This window comes from Scardinius erythrophthalmus (genome assembly GCF_964197995.2).
Source record: "Scardinius erythrophthalmus genome assembly, chromosome: 20".
Taxonomy (NCBI): Eukaryota; Metazoa; Chordata; class Actinopteri; order Cypriniformes; family Leuciscidae; genus Scardinius; species Scardinius erythrophthalmus.
The window spans coordinates 28,463,362-28,487,706 of record NC_138240.1 but is presented as its reverse complement, the minus strand read 5'-3'; the positions used below and the strand labels follow the sequence as shown (position 1 = coordinate 28,487,706).

At 34.7% G+C, this 24,345-nt stretch overlaps 1 protein-coding gene across 1 annotated transcript in view; it reads left to right on the top strand.

Annotated features, from left to right (window-relative positions):
• Positions 1-24,345, top strand: part of mtor (mechanistic target of rapamycin kinase) — a 253,459-nt gene that overhangs the window by 47,010 nt on the left and 182,104 nt on the right. Inside the window, exons 13-20 of the mRNA XM_081349573.1 lie at positions 806-1,011; positions 4,626-4,748; positions 5,392-5,475; positions 5,884-5,976; positions 9,511-9,645; positions 10,288-10,417; positions 14,751-15,001; positions 21,478-21,564. Of these exons, the coding sequence (XP_081205699.1) occupies positions 806-1,011; positions 4,626-4,748; positions 5,392-5,475; positions 5,884-5,976; positions 9,511-9,645; positions 10,288-10,417; positions 14,751-15,001; positions 21,478-21,564 (1,109 nt within the window). The remainder of the gene's footprint in view (positions 1-805; positions 1,012-4,625; positions 4,749-5,391; positions 5,476-5,883; positions 5,977-9,510; positions 9,646-10,287; positions 10,418-14,750; positions 15,002-21,477; positions 21,565-24,345) is intronic.

The window sequence follows — 24,345 nt, the reverse complement described above, 5'->3', positions numbered from 1 at the left end:
ACAACGACATACATTTTGGATGCTGTTAGATCCAAAATGCTTGACTTGGAGAGAGTACTACTTAAGGTACTTTCTTCTTTTTTTTTGACAACAACCATGTATTTCACTGCTGTTGCGTCTTACTGTGTGAGATGAAATAGTCGATACTCTTCTCGTAGCTTTCGCCAGCTCTTAGACACTTGCTTGGCATTTTTCTGCTCTTGTCTTAGCTAAAAATCACAAGAAGCTTAAAGTGAAGGTCTTATTATTTCAGGGACCTTATTTCAAGTACCTTCCCTTTTTTTTATAGTATGCTCATCATTGTGCAACAATGATTTTTTTAATACTATTTGACCGTTCTCCTATTTTGTATAAAGAAATAAATCTCCTGACCATTCTCTTCAATGTGGTTTCTTTGTTGTCAGCATGAATCAAAGAATGATACAGTAACAGATATGTAACAAAGAAAGGACTCCTACTTTAATTTTTACTTCAACATACTCACGTTTATCAAAAAAATTCCATTAACTTGCATGTTTTATTAAGTTTTAATTTGGTAACTTCTGGAGGGTGTACTCATTTTTCCAACTTCTGGAGGGTTTACTCATTTTTCCAACTTCTGGAGGGTGTACTCATTTTTCCAAGTTTGATCACTTTGATAAAAAAAAAATCTTATTTTCCTCTTTAATATTGACATGCTTTTTTGGTAATTGGTCTACCAGATTTTTACTGTGAAATCTTCTATGTGAAGAGAAATTGCTAAATTGTAAGTTCAGAGTGGGTGTACTCATTTATGCTGTGCACTGTACATGTGGCTTCCTCTCAGACCCTGATATTCGATACTGTGTGCTGGCCTCCCTGGACGAACGCTTTGATGCCCACCTGGCACAAGCAGAGAACCTCCAGGCTCTGTTTGTGGCACTTAATGATGAAGTGTTTGAGATTCGTGAACTGGCCATCTGCACTATCGGCCGTCTTAGCAGTATGAACCCTGCCTTTGTCATGCCCTTCCTGCGCAAGATGCTTATTCAGGTATTTACATTTTTCACAGCACATGGCTATATTTGAAATGGCATCCTACCATACTACTCATACTACTCTTATATATTTTCAATATTCAGTTCTCCTGACTAACATATGAGAGTGTTGGTGCTGGTGCCACCAAGTTGTACATATGGTATCACCAACAGCTGATGTGTTAGCACCAGCATTAAAAAAATTAAGTCAGAACTAATAATAATACTAGCGATAATTCAAAAATACAACCAAATGGTTTTTATAAAAAAAAAATATATAATGCTAATCCTTGTGTAAATTTGATATCCAACAACAAATATTTGTTTAAAGTTCATATTTTAGATTAACTTATTGCGCTTATTTTTCTCCATCTTTAAAGTTGAACAATGACTCTGTTGCTGTTATGACAAATTGTTTTGCAAAATGGAAATATACGCATGAATTTCAATTCATAACATTTATAGAGTATATAAAGGTAAAATGTAAATTGTGTGCTGGAGAAAAGCATCTCTTATATGTATTAAACAACACAAGCCCTAGTGATATCCTGATATATGGCTTGAGACTGAAATTGCCACTTGACACTGTATATCTCACAACTGTGTCTTTTATTATATACTTATTTTATCTCGCATTTCTCAATGTGTCTGTAAAAACACTTGAAAGAAAGTAAAAATTTTAGGACAAATGTGTACTTTTGCATAACTGTGATTGTAGACTGGACAAAAATATTCATGAAATAAGACAATTAAGTTGTCAAGTTGTTAAATATTAAATACAGTGCCCTCCACAATTATTGAACCCCCTGGTAAATATGATCAAAATTGGCTGTAAAAAATAAATCTGCATCGATTATCCTTGTGATCTTTCATTAAAAAAATGTGCAAAATTCTAACCTTTCATTGAAGTAAAAGAATTGAAAGTGGGGGGAAATCACATTATGAAATAAATGTTTTTCTCCAAAACATGTTGGCCACAATTATTGGCACCCCTAGAATTTTTTACGAGTAAAATATCTCTGAAGTATATTCCCATTAATATTTACCTTTTTTAGTACACCAGGGTGACTAGGAACATGAAACTGTCCAGCTATGACTTCGTGTTTCACAGAAGTTTAAATATGAGGAAACACAAAGGCCAAATCCCCTTAATCATCCATCACAATGAGTAAAACCACAGAATATAGTTCTGATGTGCAGTAAAAGATTGTTGAGCATCACAAACTAGAAAGTGGCTGTAAGACAATAGCTAAAGAATTGAAAATCCCCATTTTGACCATCAGGGCAATAATTAAGAAGTTATAATCAACTAAAGATGTTACGAATCCTCCTGGAAGAGGACGTGTGTCTATATTGTCTTAATGGACGGTGAGGATGAAAGTTTGAGTGGCCAAAGACTCTTCAAGGATCACAGATGGAGAATTGCAGAGATTAGTTGAGTCTTAGGGTCAGAAAGCCTAAAAAAAAAAATTATCAAACAACCCCTACATCCCCACATGTTGTTTGGGAGGGTTTAAAAAAAAACCTCCTCGCTCATCCAAAAACAAATTCCAGCAAATGTAATTGTCAGACACGACTGGATCTTCAAACAACACAGGGTTCTGTGGTCAGATGAGACTAAAACAGAGCTTTTTGGCAGCAAACACACTAGATGGGTTTGGTGAACACAAGGATAAAAAGTACCCCATGTGTACAATTTAATATACCATTGGATCTTTAATGTTGTGGGCATATTTTTCTGCTGGAGGTCCTGGACTTCTTGTTCAGATACATGGCATTGTGGATTCTATCAAATATCAACAGATAAAAAATCAAAACCTGACGCCTTCTGCTAGAAATCTTATAATATGCCGTGGTTGGATCTTCCATCAGGACAACGATCCAAAACAAACATCAAAATCAAAACAAAAATTTGTTGTGGAGCACAAAATGAAGCTTCTGCCATGACCGTCTCAGTCCCCTGACCTGATGAGTGGGCTGAACTGAAGAGGAGAAGCACCAACATGGATCTGGGAATCTGAAGGATCTGGAGAGATTCTGTATGGAGGAATGGTCTCTGATCTCTTGTCAGGTGTTCTCCAAACTCATCAGGCATTATAGAAGAAGACTCAGAGCTGTTATCTTGGCAAAAGGAGATTGCAAAAAGTATTTAATAAAAGGGTTTCAATAATTGTGGCCAACGTGTTTTGGAGAAAAACATTTATTTCATAATGTGATTTCCCCCCACTTTCAATTCTTTTACTTCAATGAAAGGTTAGAATTTTTCACATTTTTTGAATGAAAGATCACAAGGATAATCGATGCAGATTTATTTTTTACAGCCAATTTTGATAATATTTACCAGGGGGTTCAATAATTGTGGAGGGCACTGTATTAAATCAACTCGCTCAATTGAGAAATATTTATGTAGATTATCTTGTGAATACCTGCATAAACCACGTGACATTGGAGTTAATAGATTTTTCAAATCCTTTTACTAAATATTTGTCAGTTATTCTTTTTTATTGACATTATATTGTGAGTTTCTCGAAATAATGACATTAAACATACAGTTAATACATTCAGAAAAACTATGTTAATTCTGTCAATTTTTATATATTATACATCACATGTAATGTATAATATAAACCAAGTGACATTTAAAGATTGATTCAAGACTTGGAGTGGCCAAGAGGTGTCTGATCTGGCCTAGCTACTGTGTGTTGAGCTACAGTAGGTGTTCTCAACTCTGGCCCAGAGGTCCACTTTCCTGCAGAGTTTAGCTCCAACCCTGATCATACTTAACTGCATTTGGCTGTGTCCCAAAGCTGAAAAATTCTGCAGGTAGGAAGGCAACAAGCCATGTCTGAATCCAAAGATTGTCACATCTTGTCTACTGACATACCTTCATCTGACTGATTTTTGAAGGCAGCACAGACATTGTAATTTCTAAAATCTAAAATTAATATAATTTTGTTTCTTAAACACAGAGTTATCATCTAGTAGGGGAAGCCTTAGGTTCAAAGGTACTTCAGTACAGATAACTTCTGCAGTACAGTTACTGTTATCTAAATTTAGTGTAAAAATGTCTTCAGCCTTGGCAGACCAATAAAATGAGTTAAAATAGAGATGTTAAAGATTGTGGGATACACTATTCCATACAGTGGAATACTTTTTATACTGCACATTTTGCCAAATGTAGTAGGTTATAATAAACTCATACTCATATTAAACACTGCAGAATTGTTACGAGGAATTGTAGCCATTCTTTTCTATGACTTTACTTCATCTCAGTTACCAACAGATGGAGTAAATGAGTAAATGTTTTTCCACTGAAATAGCAGCTGTTTTGTTTCACCATAGCTCTAGTCAGCCTTGTCTGACTCTGTTTTCCCTGGCACCTCAACAAATTCACTTAACTGTTGGCTAGCAACTTTCATATTGCTTGGAAACCTTTAATATTAAGTGTGCTGCCATTACGGTCTTCTCATTAGAAGAGTTGTTGTTTTATTTGTTTTTATAAAACAATAATATGATAGTCTCTGTCAAATATTAATTGTTTTGTTACACATCTGTTATGAATGTGTCTGTAGTTATACAATTGAATAATGCCAAACTTGGTACTGTCCAATGCAATAAAACGTTGTCCAGATCCTGACTGAGCTGGAACATAGCGGTGTGGGCCGAAACAAAGAGCAAAGTGCCCGCATGTTGGGTCACTTGGTGTCTAATGCCCCCAGACTCATCCGCCCATACATGGAGCCCATTCTCAAGGTACAGTCACATCCTTAATACCTCTGCATGTGTTTTAGGGATGTTGTCAAATGTGTTGTGAAATTTTGTAACAGGAAGTTTATTTGTTTGTACTTGGAAAATAGGCAAGATAATTTCTGCAGTTGACATTCAAAATTTTTTAGTGTTCCTACTAATAGTATATGTTAATTTCAGAATGAGGACTTTCACAGTTTAATCCACAGCATGAATTTTCAAGAATCAATATTTATTTTCTTAAAGTGCCCTGTAAACAATGTTTTAACTTATTTATTTTTTAAAACATTTGTAAAACTAGATAAACACAGACTTTCATTAGAAAAGAGAAAAACTTGTTTAATATGGTCAGTATATAATGTTGGATTGGTCAGTAATTTTTTGCAAAGTGGGGCTTAGCAACGGATTGATTACTGTTGTGTGACAATGTGTTAAGAATTTTTTTTCTGTTTTTTTTTGCTTTATCAATAGTTTAGTTCCTATTAATAGTACTTTATACTAAGCATAATTATTGAGGTAAATTTTAAATTCATTATGATTCCCATATCTAATTACTTGCCAGTCACTTTTCTGGATGTAGATATTGTGATGGTCTTGAAGTGTGACTAAATGTTTGGGATGTATTTTTCCATTTTTGTTCTTCACACAGGCCCTCATCTTAAAGCTGAAAGATCCCGATCCCAACCCTGCAGTCGTTATCAGCGTTTTAGCTACCATTGGAGAACTTGCCCAGGTAATGGATCATTTTCTAGCCTGAACTTTAGACATCATCTACAGTACCTTTAAAATAACCATGTCTACTTCCTACTCAGTGCTGCACAATATTTAGGAAACTTTCAGGAGAATGGTCAGGGTAGCTCTGTTGAGAAGACAAACATAGAGACAGAATGTTTATGGACAATGGGTAAGGAGGAGGTTGGAGAAAAGGGATTAAGTGTAAGAGCGAATTGTTTTTTCCGCAGATAAATGGTATAAATGGTGACGTTAGATATGACTACTACGGTTGGTATTAAACAATGGACTAGAGCAACCTGGATGATTCACATTCAAAATATACACTCAAAAAGTCAACCCTGAAAGCTCATTGATTTTGCTCAGTTGAAATGCTGTGAACCGTGTCCCTTTCTTTAATATGTTCCAGGTGAGTGGACTGGAGATGAGGAAATGGATGGATGAGCTCTTCCCCATCATTATGGACATGCTGCAGGACTCATCTTCATTAGCCAAGCGACAGGTTTGCTCATTCTCATTTTAAACTTTAGGCCCATCGTTATTGCTTGTGTTTTTATATTTTTTCGTTTGGTAGTGTGATCTAAGATTTGGCAGTTTCATTAACCTCAGTAGCCGCTTTTCCACTGTCGGGCCAGTGCAAGCCAGGGCTAAAGGCAAGGCCAATAGCCTCGGACCTCAAGCACCGAGCTCAAAATCAAGTCCGGTATCCACTGTCGGGCCAGTAGCCCCGCAGCGCTATCCTAAAGCCCGCCTTTAACACGCCTCCATAGAACGACATCACCATTTTACCAGCTGACTGAAAACGATCTAGATTGCAAAATGAGCATGACAGAAGCAAACGTTTGGTCTTTACTTAAAGATTTAAAATTCCAGCATTGATATTTGACATATGTTTTACAAAAAAATATTTTACAGTGACAGTAATTTATTCATTTGTATCAGGAGTGAACATCAATCATGCTGAATCAAACTGGTATTTACCATTTCACATAAAAGAAGTCAAGTCAAGTCACCTTCATTTATATAGCGCTTTTAACAATATAGATGGTTTCAAAGCAGCTTTACAGTGATAATCGGAAACAGAGATTGTTTTGGCTTTATAGCAGCTCTAGAATAAAGTTATTGTCCAGCTAAAGTTAGTTTTGATTTATTCACTTCCGTCACAACGATCATTAGTTATTAACTTAGGGGCCACTAACACGACACCGTTCTAACAGAAAACCCTTAAGTTCTCTCTGTGCAAACTTTAAAAACGCGAACCTGTGAAAACACTGATGGCGTGCACATGCGTATTACGAGTTCAGTCTATAGGTATGCGTGTTTGAATATATGTGCGCAGGTGTGTAGTCCTTCTTTACAAACCAACCCTCAACAAACTACTTGTCTGAGTTTGAACCGGAATTATCCCGACAATGTTTTATCTGTACAGGGGTAAAGGGATGGGAAGGAGGTCTTCACAGGGGAAGAGACTGTACAGGGGAGACAGGGGAGAGTTAGTTGACACTTCAGGACTGTGTTGTCGTCGTGTCCAGGTGCAGGTCCTTCATCAGATCTGGATACAGCCTGGATCCGGCGGACTGCGGTAAACCTTGGGATAAACAGAGAGACTAATATTAGCGTAGACGCCATTCTTCTTATGATATAACGAGTACATCAGGATTTATGGGAAGTGTTCCCGGTTCACTTCTTTAGAAAGCGTGAGCATTTATTAATTTTCCACGAAATGATGCAATCTGAGGAGGTTTGAACGATCTCTCCCACCTCACTATACTGTTATATGTTATCGAGTTAACAGGAGTGCATGTTTTTTATGAAATATGCAGATGCATTAGTTCGGTATCAATATAGGCACAGGGTAATAAATACACGATTATAATCATATATGATTTGTCTACATTCTTCAAGGAGTCTCTGGTATTTTTCATAAACATGTATTTATTATGGTTACGCATAAGTAGCCTTTAGCATCCCAAATAAATATATTTCTGCCTCATACGGTGATCAGAATCGCCATCTTATTTCAACCACTCGCTGGTGTCTGAAAGTGAGTTTTGAGCTGAATTTTTTTTTAAATGTTGAAGTTAGCGGGTAGCCTGGTATGATAACATGGGAAATGTGCAGCGGTGTTGGTGCCAAAATACCCTAGCCACGATGAAGCTCCGACGTGGCCCGATCAAGCCCCGGAAGTGACAGTGGAAACGTGACTAGCCCTGGCAAGCACTAGCACGCTCACTTTTGGCCAGACAGTGAAAACACGGCTAGTGAGATTGGACCAAACTCTCTCAATACTGTTTCAGAAAATAGATTTTGTATGCTTTCAATTTTATATGTGAAGGATTGCTCTTTATCAAATTATTGACCATTTATTAAAGCTAAACTGCAAAAATGATTCAAAAGTCATATTTTAGATGTCACAACCTTTAGCTCATTAATATATGTTCTCGACATTTATATATCAACACCTGCTCAGTATTCTTAAAAACCTGGTCCATACAGAAGAGCAACAGTGCTACTTATAATTCCTTGGTGCTTGGAGGGCAGCCAATTGTAATGAAAAACAAATGTATGCAATTTCCAGCAAAATCTGTCCTAACAGCTCTAAAATGTAAAACGTTATTATAGGTTGATCAAAGTGTATTTGGGTAAAGGAAAGACACGGTTTGAATGGAAGAGGTTTTTTTTACTTATAAGATGTTTTTTTTTTGTTTTTTTGAAACACAGTGTAGCTTTAATCATTTTCTTTTTGTCTCAATTTGGGGGTAAGCTTATGCTGTTCTTAACAGAAAAAAGTATTTTCTGTAAAAACAAACAAAACAAAAAAACATAATTTTTTGCACATATATTTTCTTGCCTCTGAAGCAGTTTGGTTTTTGTCCTATACAAAGCATTATGGGTTATTAAAGGCACTTTACTTTCCCTTCTCCATAACAATGGAAACATTCTGACATACTTGCATTCTTCAATAATATTTGGAGGCAGTCTAGAGTGCACACTTTAAGTCTGAAAGGTTTTATAGACCCGTTATGAGGTGCGGTCAGATGTCTTCAACATTTACAAAACGTTACACAAGGCTTTCATTCTTGGTGTGACGTTGTGAGATTCTGCTTTAGCAATCAGGAGTGTTGTAGAGTTTGGATGTTTTAGGTTGCCTGAGGTTCACAGAAGCTCATGTAACTAAATACTTTACCTTCTTTGGACTGTGTCTGGGGCTTTATTTGTCTTTTTAGATCAATCTTTAAAAGTCATTTTCTCAATAAAACAGCTTAAAAGTCACTCAAGTGACTTTGCCTCAACAGTGGATGTGATTGGATAACTAAACCAACGGACTAATTTCATTGCGCAGCATCTTAAATGTTGATTTGATCATTCTGAAATGCCTGAACCAAAGTCTGTCATCAAAATTATTTGGGGTAATTCCCTCCCAGAAGTGTCTCACATGATTGCATTCCCAAACACCAGGCATGTAAACGCAAGATAAAATAACAGCGTTTATTGCGTTTAGTTTGCACACTCTGAGATGCAAGTGATTTATGTAGGGAAAAAAAGATTTTCACCTACATATTTCGACACACAAAGCTGACCAATGTTGCTAAAAAATATTTGGATATCTTTAATTATTTTGATGATATTTATTATCTTGATATTTATGCATTTGTTCTAAAATTGTTTAAAAATGCTTTACTTTTTTCTTTCTCTCAGAGAAACCATCATTTCAATAAATTAATTGTTGCAGAATAGCTTCGATGTTTAATGTATTGAGTAAAATCGATTTAATGTAAATAAAACAGTAAAATCGAATAAAAAATAATGTGACGTTTTTTCACTGTCATTTATATCCAACAATATATATTTCTCATACACTGTCAGGAAATACTGGAAAAAGATAGTGAAGTAATGTAATGATGCAGCATTTAGAAATGTTAAAGACCAAACACAAAATGATTAAAATCATCATGATAGCCAAACACCTATAATGAATATTTGGTAATCATAAATAAAATACACAATAACACCCTATTGTCTTCTGTCCCACCAGGTGGCACTTTGGACTTTGGGTCAACAAGTAGCCAGTACTGGGTATGTGGTGGAGCCATACAGGAAGTACCCATCTCTACTGGAGGTGCTACTCAACTTCCTGAAGACAGAACAGAACCAGGGGATTAGGAGAGAGGTATTGATTTCTATTCTTGTCATTGAATGCCACATTCCATAAATTCCACCTCAGGTCAAAGTTTAGTTGTTTTATTTATTTTATTTGTATTATTTCAGCAATGATCATTGATTAACCTTAAAAACATGTGCAATAAATAAAACAAAAATAAGAATGGATAATGGGGTTACACATTTAGCATAAATTCAGCGATTACTTATTAGGGGCTAGATAGTTTGGGACCAAATGTTGGTTTGTTGGTTTTGATAAAATTATGTTTTTAATAGTGTTTGTTTGTTTGTTTGTTTTTTAGCTTGATGAATGTTGTCAATACAATTTGTATAAAAATTAAGAAAATTGAATGTGACTATACTTTTTTTTAATGGGGGATTGTATGCTTTACAAGGGATGTATGCAAAATATATCTCATTCAATTTTCTTACAAATTACTTTTGGTAAATCATTAAAATGTTACTATAATTTGGTTATCAGTAGAACAGATCTTAAATTATGATACTGTTGTGTGATAATTGATAATTGTTTAATACAATTACTCTCTATAGAAGATGGAATTTGCTTTAAAAAATGTATTGCACTTATACCCTAGAATACAAAACCATTTCCATTTTTAAGTTGAAGTTGTGCTTCTGTCACTTTTGTTAGGCTATACGTGTGTTAGGTTTGCTTGGAGCTCTGGATCCCTACAAACACAAGGTGAACATCGGTATGATTGACCAGTCTCGTGATGCTTCGGCCGTCAGCCTCTCAGAGTCCAAGTCCAGCCAGGATTCAGGTGATCAGATGCACCCATAGCTTGTTTGAGCATGCACATCTAAAAACAGAGGGTTCTCAGCACACTAATGTGAGTTCACATCAACATAATTAATCACAGATGCATAGAAGAGGCCGGTCATCCAACACACGCGTTCTCCAGAGCAAACAGAGCACATCTTCATTTTATCCTTTTCTTTCCAGAAAGACAGCCAATACTCCTGGGTAGCGTGCTCACAGATTGTTTGGCCTTTCACAAAGATTTGTACAAACACTTCATCCTTTTATTTTCTTCTTTTTTTTTTTTTGCCTGAGTACAATAAAGTCTTTTAAAGGTATAATAAAAGTAGATCAAATTACAATGCTGTTTTTATAAGTCGTTTTACACCCATATCATTATCACTCGTTTTCCACCCATATAATTTTTTTCCTAATTTCATATGCATGTGCCCAAAAATCTAAACAAACAGTTATCAGATGAATACATTTCTTCTCCCACTGTTGTGAACACAGTGCCCAAGTACAACATGTCCACTATTTCTTAATCCAGAATTTAGATGGAATGTGAATACAAGTTATAGCAGCATTTGTGGCATAATATACCAAAAAAATTATTTAGGTCTTTCCCTTCAGATTGTGAGAGAAAACAAACTACTGTTGCAGTTGTATGAATTTGTAGAACTTTTAAAACCAAGGGGTTAAAGGGTAACTCTCACCAAATTGCAACCTAGGCTATTTTTGTTAATCTACCCGAGTCAAACATTCGTGTAAAAGCATAATTAGAATGGAGACGCAACTTTCAAGATTGACTGTATTTTCGTTTTCGGTCAAAATGCCTTTTGAATGGGAGTACTAGGGGCACTACTATGATAGCATCAAAATCGCTATTTTTAAAACACTAAGGAGGCTCGACAAAACATGAAACTGTGCTTGAAGTATCACCAGGGGCTCTACACATGAACTCGAGCATTGACAACATTGTTTGTGTACACAAAGTTTACTAAAAAGAAAGGTTTTGTACGACTCACTCTATCAGTTAGTGTTTCCGTCCGCCGGCATTTTGTCAGTCAAAAATAGTCGATCTCCGAATGCAACGTAACAGGGAGGAGAGTAAAGATGGAAAGCTCCTAAAGCTTAGTTCCATATAAATTCACGGATAATTTGTTGTTTTGTCATTAGTGAAAATCAATATTGACCTTGTATTTGAAAAAGGATCCTCATATAAGAAACAATACTAAAATTAAGAGTCAGTTCATTCGCATTTGGAGATCGACTATTTTCGACTGTCAAAATGCTGGCGGCTGAAAACAACAACAGTTGTTCAAAACCTTTATTTTTAGTAAACTCTGTGTACACAAACAATGTTCTCAATGCTCGAGTTCATGTGTAGAGCCCCTGGGGATACTTTGAGCAAAGTTTCATGTTGTGTCGAGCCTTCTTAGTGTTTTAAAAATAGCGATTTTGATGCTATCATAGTCGTGCACCTAGCACTCTCATTCAAAAGGCAATTTGACCGAAAACAAAAATACGGTCAAACTTAAAGGTGGCGTTTCCATTATAATTATGCTTTTAAATGAAAGTTTGCCTCAGGTAGATTAACAAAAAGACCCTAGGTTGCAATTTGGCGAGAGTTACCCTTGAAGGCTTTCTTGATTATCACTGCTCCATTGACACCTGCCAGCTGGTAGATACTGTAACTACACTATCTGGCTGCCAAGGTGCCACCAGATCACCATCGTTCTGATGCCATTTTATTTAGGCTCTAGAGTCACAAACATTTAGCTGTACTAGTCACATGACACTTGACAATATTAGCTTAAAAATGTTCTGTGGGTCCATGAGCGAAGGTTGAAGATTGAGTGGGTCTGGGTCATGTATTACAGCTCCTCATGGCAAGTGTCTGGCCTCATTAGTCATTCTTCAGAGTATCAGTGTCCAACAGCTCAAACCTTCATCTCCTGTTGTGCAGGGAGAATAAATAGTTTTAACAGCAGGGCCTCATAAAGAAGCATGCAGCAGGAAGTATAGATATCTCTCCAGTGATGCATTAGGTTAAAGTAAAGGTCACCGTCTGGGACAGCTCTGTCTGGGTCTGTACTTTTTCTCCTGTCCCACTTTAAGAAAAATATCTTCTCATAGGCTGAGAACTGCCTGCTGACCCTCTTATTGTGATAACAGAGCAAAGGGAAGTTTAATGCTGAAGGTGAGCTCACTGAATGGTGGGCAGGAAGAAAGTTTATAATAATTTTGGTCAGTAGCCTATTTAGAAGACTTTCATTACTAATATTTTATTTCTCCAATTCTAACATATAAAATAACTCTCTCATTAAGAGACAGAAGAAAACTGAAACAGACTAAATCCATAAGAACGTTGGCAGCATATCTAAGACAATTGGAGAAATCTACCTGCAAAGCTATGGTACTGTGTAACATTTTAGCCACTTGTGAAAAAATGTATAATGTGAGGATGTTTTCAAAAATAATGTTCTTAGTAGATTTTGTTTATCAATTAGCTTCTATTAACTAAGTCAATGTCATTTTATTTATAAAGCACCAATTAAAACAACAACTACTGACCAATGTACTTTACATAATATAGCATAAAACACAATAAAGGCCCCGATATACTTATGGCGAAGTTAATTTTTCCGGAAAGTTCGCTTTGGCAAGCTGTTTCGAACTCCAAAAATGAACTCCAAACGAACTTCGTTTCAGCCTGATTTTGTTTGAAATTACGTCACATCAGGTCATTCTTCAATTTCGCTTGAAGAACAACCAATAAACGAAATAATGTGACACTGCATCATTGATTAAAAGAATGGCAAATAGATAAGACTTAAGGTTTGATTTAAAATGGTCTACTGTTGTGACATTTCTAATACTAACTGACAGGCTATCCCAGGGTTTCTCAAACTCGGTCCTGGAGGGCCACTGTCCTGCACAGTTTAGCTCCAACCCTGATCAAACACACCTGAGCAAGCTAATCAATGTCTTCAGGATCACTAGAAACTCACAGCTAGGTGTGTTTGATCAGGGTTGGAGCTAAACTGTGCAGGACAGTGATCGAGTTTGAGAAACCCTGGGCTATCCCATAGTTTTGGCGCCACTACTGCGTGAGATCAAATTACAATGCCATCAAATCGATATTTGGTATAACCACATTCTGGCTTTTAGACTGCTTTTGTCCAAGGTACACCTGCACACAGCTTTTTAAGGCATCTTTGCAGGTAAACTTCTGAAAATTGACTTGGCGATGTTGACAATTATGAAAAGAATTATCATTATCTTATGAATTCAGTCTCTTTATGTAATCCCAAACCGACTAAATCTTTAGCTTTTTGTGGACCATTCTGTCTGTTGTCTGACTGATGTTAACAAAAATCTTGTACAATTAATAGCAAAATGAATGTTTGGAAATGTAAACTAATATTTCCTAGTGACACCTTCCTAGCTTGTTTCCGTCACAGAATAAAAAAAAGATAATTGGGACTTTTTATCTCACAATTCTGAATTTTTTATTTTTTATTTTTATTGCAAATTTATATCTTTTAATTTTGAGAAAAAAACGATATTGCGATATATAATTTTAAGAATTGCAAATTTATATCTTACAATTCTTTAAACATTTTTGTTGCAAAATCAAAAGCACAGAAGACTTTTGCACTGTACCGTATATATTCATGAATTAAAGTATTCTATATATTGCAGTTGTAGTATAATGTTCTGTCAAGATTGGGGAAGAATATTTCATAAACATATTTGAAAACTGTTAAGGGAAAAAAATTGTGTGTGCTGCCAGAGTAAACACATTTTGTGTATGGGTGCTCTCATATGTGATGAATGCTGCCAAAAAAGATGTCGTAATTATTAAATCAAAAACAGCGTCCCTTTTTGACTCATTATTTCAGAGTTTTTTTTAGAGTTGTTGCTGACTTTCTAATTCAGAAAGAAAAAATAATTTCAGGTATAATCATGACTGATCATTGTTTACATTATCGATCATGTTTGTCACTTTGGAGTACTTGTTCTCATCCCTAGTAATGATAATATATATTATGTAGTTAGTGTTATGTTGTAATGCTTAATATCATATATTATGTAATGCTTAATATTAACGGCCCAATAAAATGATAAACATCTTAAGACAAGTTGGAGGTTATACTAATTTTTGAGGTTATGTTTATGCTGATAAAAAAAAAATAAAAAAAAAAATCCTTTTCAGGAATTTAAATTCTTTTTGAGTTTTGTTTTTAGAACAATCTTTTAAAAAAATATGAGAATATTCATTAGAAATGATTTGGGAATACAAAATATTCTTTACCATCTAACATTTTGAATGTTATTATTCTCAACAGCTGACTACAGTACCAGTGAGATGCTGGTCAACATGGGCAACCTGCCACTAGATGAGTTTTACCCAGCAGTTGCCATAGTGACACTGATGCGTATCCTGCGTGACCCGTCGCTGTCCAATCACCACACCATGGTGGTGCAGGCCGTCACCTTCATTTTCAAATCGCTTGGCCTGAAATGTGTGCAGTTCCTGCCTCAGGTTATGCCCACCTTTCTCAACGTCATCAGAGTGTGTGATGCCAGCATCAGAGAGGTACAGTTCTGTAAATGTACTTTTTCAGTGCAATGAGTTTCTGTTGATCTTTCTGGACACTCTTTTGTTTATGAAGTAATGCTTTGTACAAAAAATATTTAAAATTGAACGTTATAGCATAAATCAAATGAAATCAGAAATGTAAAACAGAAGTGCAAAAACATGTTGATGCTTCGCCAAGGCATTGCAACACACAACGTGTTCTTCTATTACTGTGGTGTATCATCTGTGACAATCGGTCAATGAGGCTTGTTTTTTTTTTTAAAGGAATATTCTGGGTTCAGTACAAGTTAAGCTAAATCAGCATCTTTTATGACAATATTAGCTACCAGAAAAAATAAGTTTGACCCTCTATAAAAAAAGAATTAAGGTTAAAGTGAGGCATTTTCAGTGAATTAAGGCTAAATTTTGAAGGATTTAAAAGCAAAAATGTGAAGATAATTATTTTATAAAAGCATTTAAATTCATTCTTCTGTTAAAACTTGTCTATTATTTGATCTGTAAAGCAGTTTGAATTAAAATCGACTGAGCTGAATTTGTGCTGAATGTAGATATGGAAGTTTTAAAATGATACATTTTAAAAACCTCTTCTCAAATGATAAATCAAATTCTTTAATGGTCAAATAATAAATGCACATGCAATTTCATTTCCTCATTTAGGGAAATATAAACTGTGACATAAAAAACAGTTAAATATGGCTTTACACACACACACACACACACACACACAAACAGGCGCACATATCTTTGTGGGGACTCTCAATAGACGTAATGGTTTTTATACTGTACAAACTGTATATTCTGTCCCCTTACACTAACCCTACCCATAAACCTACCCATCACAGAGAACTTTCTGCATTTTTACATTTTCAAAAAAATATCATTTAGTATGTTTATTAACCCATTTCCCTCGTGGGGACCGCTGGCTGGTCCCCACAATGGAGGTGATCTCAGGTTTTACTATCCTTGTGGGGACATTTGGTTCCCACAATGTAATATAAACAAACACACACACACACACACACACACACACACACACACACACACACACACACACACACACACACACACACACACACACACACACACACACACACACACACACACACACACACACACACACACACACACACACACACAGGCCAAGCACAGACTGTAAAGTTTCAGGAACAACAGTTACATTTAAATACTGGATTGAATCACCTAATTTGCAGTTTTTGTGTGTGTAAAGAACAATTAAAAAAAATCCCCCTATTAACCACTATTTTTGACAAAAGTCATATTATAGGCACTAAAGACTCGTTATGTCTGGCACATTTAACCAAACCACCTTTGAAAGATGCACTGTGTTTTGTTTATGCTTGGAAGACTGCTTCACAGAGCACTCTCTTGAACTAATACTATGTCCACTTATTATAATAAGCGTCTTTTGGCTTGATGTTTTTGCTTGGCTCAAAAAGTAATCCAGTTTATAGAGTTAATAAAGGGGGCAGGTGCAGGTTGCAATATTTTGGTCTTATTTCCAATATAAAGCATTTGAATTTATTTATTATGGTGTTATGACCCAGCTCAAAATCACAACATAAAGAGGACACTTCACACTTCAATAAAGAAATTTGAAAGACAAATTTGAGACTTTCACTATTGACTTTTACTTTCAAAATCCAGCTTCTTAAATTGGACAATTCTTTTTTTTTTTTTATAGAATAGTGCAGTATTTATTATAAATGATTTATCCGTGCACATCAGTATTTGTTTAAAATTCATGTCCCTGTAATCTTTAATCAAAATAACTTCCCTTCCCTCTTGCAAAGACATCCTTTCTCTTCTCGTGTTTACCAACATGAGGGTGGGAAAACCTGCCACTCAGATGAGAATGTAGCAATAGCAAACAACAATGATCCAATGATCCAATAAATTCCCGATGGACAAAATCCACTCCTACCTATTTTTATAGTTTGAGAAGGCATTATACTCGAATATACATCACAATAGGGAAGAAAAGACTATCGCAACTTCTGTAGCATTCCCACATCACAAAGACGAATCAAATTCAAATGAGATGCACCTTAAGGAGTGTCAGTCAGGGGCTATGGATGGAGCTTATGGCCAAATAAATAAAAAAAATCATATCTGTCGATATCGATAATTATCATGATAAATGTTAAATCTTTATTTCTTTCAAGTTTATAGGCAGATTTTTGCTCCTGAGTGAAAGTTGTAGAAACCAGATTGTTAACTGTGGTTTTATTATCAGAACATGACAAACACTTGCCAAAGAGTGAACGTTTCACAAATTAATATTACATGTTTTGTCTCTGACAGTAGTTTGAGTGGAGTGGCAGTAGCAGTAGCGTAGAGTTGAGATGCAAATTAAAATGTATTAACGGATTACCGAAAACAGTAGCATCTGTTTTTTACTAATTTTTATAGCGGTGCATTTGGTCTTCCATAGTATTCGGATCATGTTAACCACAGTTAAAACCATGCATTGCACCTCACAACCATGGTAAAATAGTAACTTTTTGTTGCTTTGGTATTTTGTTATGAATACAATTGCACAAAAGCTATAGCTTAGTAACCAAAAAATACTGCAATTATATTCCCTTACTTTTACTTATTCCCTTACTCCTTTACCTTTAATAAATTTAACGTGTACATTAATAATAGAATAAAATTAATTATGAATATCCCACATTTCTGCCACAATCCCATGGTTTCAGTTAGTGTTACTGCAGTGAATCATTGTAAATGTTGGCGACTTGTGGATTGAAAAGCATTCTAACTGTATCATATTCTGTTTTCCACATCAGTGTTGTTGAGAATGTCAGCGCTGTTTCATCTGGCATTTGATTTGTGGTTTGTGTGGGAGAACTCTGTACCGAACTCGAGCACTTCTCACAGCTCTGTTTAGTGGTCGCTGACCGACTCAAAGCTCACGCTGCCGTGTGTTTTAAGCTGAGCTGATAAATGTTCCATGTGGCTCGCGATTCAAACGAGCAGCTCTGTTTTGACCCGCTTCTGCCACTTTTCCCATTTAATGAATCATTGTGATTCATGAGCTTAGGCTGTCCCTGAATTGTTAGTTTCATGCAATACATGATCTAAAGTCTTAAAAAAATTGGTACTGAAAAAATTCACTGTGGATTTTGTTTAACCATTAGATTAGCTTTGTGTCTAGCCCCAATGGACTTGTTATAAGGTCCGTACAGTTAGTGTCGTGTGACATATAGGAGCATAGGCTAAATGGAATAAGTAACTAGATTAAGTAGCCAGCAACTCGATCTTCATAGAGAACAACTTTGCGTTTTCTGCAGCATTGACAGGATTCATTAAGTATGCCTCGATGGTCTGTGCGGGAATATTGTGAGTTGGTCTTCCCAAATTGGGACAGGGCAAATAAATAACCGTAAAAATCCATTGCACTGGCCAGTTATGTTGCCGAGCTCCCCCCATAGCCCTTGATTGACGTCTCAGGGGAATATCTCATTTTAATTTGATTTATCATTTGCGTTGTCATTTTGAGCATTTGATTTCGTTAGCCTCATAGCATAGTTGCCTAAGTCATATTTCAATGTTTTTGGATTGAAAAAACATAGGCAATTATGCTATGAGGCTAACGATTTGCGATTTGAAATGTCGGTTTGAGCATTTGATATTATTGTTTGAGATGGTTTAAATAATTGATTTATCATTTGGACATTGGGTAACACTTTAAAATAAGGTTTCATTCGTTAACATTAGTTTACTACTTTAGTTTACCTGAATTAAGAATTAACAACACTTCTACAGCATTTATTAATCTTAGTTCGTGTTAATTTCAACATTTACTAATACTTTATTAAAATCAAAAGTTGTATCTGTTAATGCACTGTGAACTAACATGAACAAACGATGAAGAGCTGTAGTTTTATTAACTAACAAAGATTTATATATATATATATATATATATATATATATATATATATATATATATATATATATATATATATATATATATATATATATATACAGTACCAGTCAAAAGTTTGGAAACACTACTATTTTTAATGCTTTTGAAAGAAGTCTCTTATGCTCATCAAGCCTGCAGTTAAAAAAAAAAAAAAAACAGTAATATTATGAAATATTATTACAATTTAAAATAATGGTTCTCTTTTATTAATATACTTTAAAATGTAATTTATTTTTGTGATGCAAAGCTGAATTTTCATCAGCAAGTACTCCAGTCTTTGGTGTTTTATGATCCTTCAGAAATCATTCTAATATGCTGATTTATGATCAATGTTGGAAACAGTTGTGCTGCTTAATATTTTTTTATAACCTGAGATACTTTTTTCAGGATTATTTGATGAATAAAAAGTTAAAAAGAACTGTATTTATTTAGAATAGAAATCTTTTGTAACAATATACACTACCGTTCAAAAGTTTGGGAACAATAACTATTTTTTTTTTAAAGAAATTAGTACTTTAATTCAACAAGAATGCGTTAAATTGATAAAAGGTGATGGTAACGATTTATATTGTTAGAAATTTTTTTATTTTGAATAAATGCTGTTTTTATGAATAAATGCTGTTAACGTTTTACTCATCAATGAATCCTGAAAAAAGTATTCCAAAAAAATATATTAAACAGCACAACTGTTTCCATCATTGATAATAACTGAGTATCAAATTATCATATTAGAATGATTTCTGAAGGATCATAAGACACCAAAGACTGGAGTACTTGCTGATGAAAATTCAGCTTTGCATCACAAAAATAAATTACATTTTAAAGTATATTAAAAAAAGAGAACCATTATTTTAAATTGTAATAATATTTCATAATATTACTGTTTTTTTTTTTTTTTTTTTTTTTAAACTGCAGGCTTGATGAGCATAAGAGACTTCTTGCAAAAGCATTAAAAATAGTAGTGTTTCCAAACTTTTGACTGGTACTGTATATATATATATATATATATATATATATATATATATATATATATATATATATATATATATATATATATATATATATATATATATTGCAACAAATGTATTGCTCATTTTTAGTTAATCTTAGTTAATACATTAATTAATGATGCTTAACATTAACATAAACAGCTTTCTTAACATATGAGACCTCATTGTAAATTGTTACCAGACATTAATTATGACAGTATTATACTGGATTGATAATGAAATATACACAATGTATTTCATTTTATTTTATAAAATATATACAGACCCTTTCCAAAAAATTTGAATATCATGGAAAAGTTTATTTATTTCCATAATTCCATTCAAAACGTTAAACTTCCATAGATTATTGATTCAGGGCCCACAACTTAAACGATTTCAAGTATTTAGTTGTTTATTTGTACATAATTTGGGCTTCCAGCTCATAAAACCCACGAAAACAGGATTTCAAAAAATTAGAATATTACATGAAATCACACAGTAATTACACAGTGATACCATGGTCATTGAACCAGGTTTTGGTTCTTTTGGCAGTGTGGGCAGGTGCAAATCCTGCTGGAAAATGAAGGAAGCATGAAGTGCTCTGAAAATGTCCTGCTAGACGGCTGCGTTGACTCTGGATTTAATAAAGCACAGTGGACCAAAGTCCTCTTTTCTGATGAGAGCAAATTTTGCATCTCATTTGGAAACCAAGGTCCCAGAGAGGAAGAATGGAGAGGCACACAATCCAAGATGCTTGAAGTCCAGTGTGAAGTTTCCACAGTCTGTGTTGGTTTGGGGAGCCATGTCATCGGCTGGTGTTGGTCCACTGTGCTGTCCACTCAACGCAGCCGTCTACCAGGACATTTTCAAAGCACTTCATGCTTCCTTCAGCAGACAAGCTTTATGGAGATGCTGACTTCATTTTCCAGCAGGATTTGCACCTGCCCACACTGCCAAAATAACCAAAACCTGGTTCAATGACCATGGTATCACTGTGTAATTACTGTGTGATTTCATGTAACATTCTAATTTTTTGAAATCCTGTTTTCGTGGGTTTTATGAGCTGGAAGCCCAAATTATGTACAAATAAACAACTAAATACTTGAAATCGTTTAAGTTGTGGGCCCTGAATCTATAATCTATGGAAGTTTAACGTTTTGAATGGAATTATGGAAATAAATAAACTTTTCCATGATATTCAAATTTTTTGGAAAGGGTCTGTAGTTGATGCTTCAATGTGAGGAAATTAAAATGCATTTAACATTTTATTCATAATTTGAGCTGCCATTTTGGGAATTTAAGACTTTGAGAATTTTAAGAGTTTATTATTTGATTTATTATTTAATTTTGTTAGGAAAAATATCCTTACCTAAAATATTTCTTTAACTTGAACCTGACATCAAATCAACCTCATGTAGAGTAGCCTACTTCTGATTTTGGAATTTCTTTAGTAATCAAGTTTTGGTTGTACATATTCTGTTGTTTATTTCTCAGTGTCTCTTTCTCTAATTTTAATCAAATTTCTTTTTTTCCAGTTCCTTTTTCAGCAGATGGGGATGGTTGTGTGCTTTGTCAAGATCCACATCCGGCCGTACATGGATGATATCTTCACACTAATCCGGGTGAGAGATTCATTCACACATTTTCCCACTGAAACAAAATATTAGGCCTCAATATTAGGATGCACTGTTCAGTATCGGTACCGGTACCGGAATCTCATACTGCACTCATGTACTTGTACTCGTACTCGTACTTGACTAAAATGCTCCAATACCAAAAACCGATACCACACCGTATGTGCAGAGTACAATGTTATGTCCAGACAAAGAGAGAGAGCGAGAGAGAGCGAGAGAGAGATAGAGGGAGATAGAGAGAGAGAACTTCTGTTGCATACACTTGATTGCTGATTGCTCACTCAGCACACGTGTCAGTTGGATTAAAACTAAATTGGACATGTAAAGTAAAAACTGTTATGTGATTTTTGTATAATGTTATTACAGGAAAATATGTGCTGTATGAAAATCATATTTCTATCTACATTTCATTTCATTTCATCTACATTTCATTTCAATTCTATGAAGTTCATAGAATGAACAGTGAACAGAACAGTTTAACAGAAACACATTTTAGAGCATATTATACAGTCTCCCGGTAGCCAGAAATGACAGAGCAACTGCAACACGCAACACCACAGATATGGCCCGCCAGCGATGAACAGTTAAGCATCTTTCTCCAGCAAGCAGACGCGCAAACTGTCGCAAACTGCCGAAATTCAACGTTCGGTGTCACATCCTGAAAGCCCATCACAGAAACATTTTTTTTTTTTATAATGTTCCCTGAATGCCACTTATAATGTATTTTTTTTTAATAACCTTCCCTGAATGCCACTTATAATGTTATCAAGATTTTGACATCAAAAAACATCCTAAATTAGAAGAAACAAGCTATTTTCTATCCTGTTTTTGAGCCACTTTGTAACACGTTTTGATTGGCGTGCGCAATGCCTACTGCTGTGATTTTCAACGTCCCTGCCATTGCAGGTGGAATTGTTTTGAAAACTTCTGAATTTGAAAAATATCTTGTAACATAGTTGAAAAATTTGCCAATAAATTGAACATGACATGCGCAAATCGGTGGGCGGGGCTAAAGAGGAAATGATGTAGGAGGAGGCATTGATCCTCTTCTGCAGAGGCAGTCTTTCGTTACACTATGATGTAATAATGTGACAAAATCAGAAGCAAGTCGTTTTCTGAGCTAGGTTTCATTAAAAGCTGGACTAACAAGACACAGAATATTTTTATAGAACAATGACCTCTTAAATGTCAAAAGATCAGAGAAAATGTTGATTTCTCAATTCATGACCCCTTTAAAAATGGTGACCACTATATTCTCTCACCAGTGCTGATGTCACCAGACTGTTGCGTTCAGTAATGTGAACTCTTGAATTTGCATATATCGTGTGAATTGAAGATCTGATTTGTGTTCTTTTTGTGGAGACACATTTATGTGGAAAAGTGTAAATTAAACTGTTTTATCTGTTTTAACAGATATCTGATTTATCTGATTAGTAAAAATACATTAAGTGACAAGTGTCAATAGGCCACTAGAGTCTTTGACACCTTGTCCTTTTGCGGCTGTCTTAGTAGAGTATTAATTAAATATTATTATTATTATTATTATTATAATAATAATATAATATATTATTATTATTTTAACAACAAGTAGGAATATTGGGAGCTTTATGAAGTACTCGATTCACTCTTTCCACTCGCATAATCACAAGTGGAAGGATATATATATTTTTTTTATTAGGGCCCAAGCCCTGAAAGGGCCTATTGTTTTTTTTATTAGGGCCTCCCTATTGTTTCCGGAAGGATTTAAAAAAAAAAAAAAAAAATTTCATTTTTTTTTTTTTTTTTGCCTTTTTGCCACTTTTGGGGCCCTTAACCCTCTGGGGACCAAGCTGTTTTTGGGGTCCTTGAGATGTTCTGACATGCCTTGACATTTGTGCTTTTTTCAGTTATTTATAAACATGTTAATGGCTAAGGTGTAAATTCACTCTATATAGCACAAACAGTGCTACCATAATATGCGAGCAACGTGTATGTAGATGTTTGTATTTTTAAGAGAATAATGTTTATGCGTGGTTATTGGAAAAAATAAAAATGAAAGTTGCTGAATTAAGACCACAAAACACATATTAAATATGTGTCCACAAGACTTTTGACTAATGGATGTTGTCCCTTTGAGTTCTAGCTTCAAAATGATGTGAAAATAGTCTTGCTTTATCGTTCACAAAAAAAAAATACATTGATTTAAATGGTGTAAAACAGGTTTTGCTTGGAAAGCCAATATGCGAGGAGGAGGAGGAGTAGTTTACACCTTAGATTACAATGTCCCACCCACTCTGCATAATGACTCTGCCTAATGAGCCAGGTGTGACACTGACTGAGCCACAATGCAAGGACAAAAGATGTATTTAGACTTACATTGACCATTTAAGATTTTGCTTACATCTCTCTTGTAAATATGTTTTTCTATTTTATTAAAAATGTTACAATTACAACAATAATTACAATTTCAACAATATTTCAAGTGTACTCTTTCTTTGTAAAAAAAAAAAAAAAAAGAAGATTGTAGGCCTACATTTTATCATATGCATTCATTAGTTTGAATATAGCCAACATTGGAACATCTAACATCTTAGTCTATGACTTTATTTTTGACAAAAATAGTAGGCTATTTTATATATATACGTTAGATATGAGCAGAAATTGCTAAACAAAAGCTTATTTGATGTGGCGGTATATTCTACAGTAGCCTAAAAACTGTTTAATACGTTGCTTATACAAATATATTTTATTTCAACATATTTCAGTCGATTTTTACTCATCTCAGTAGGC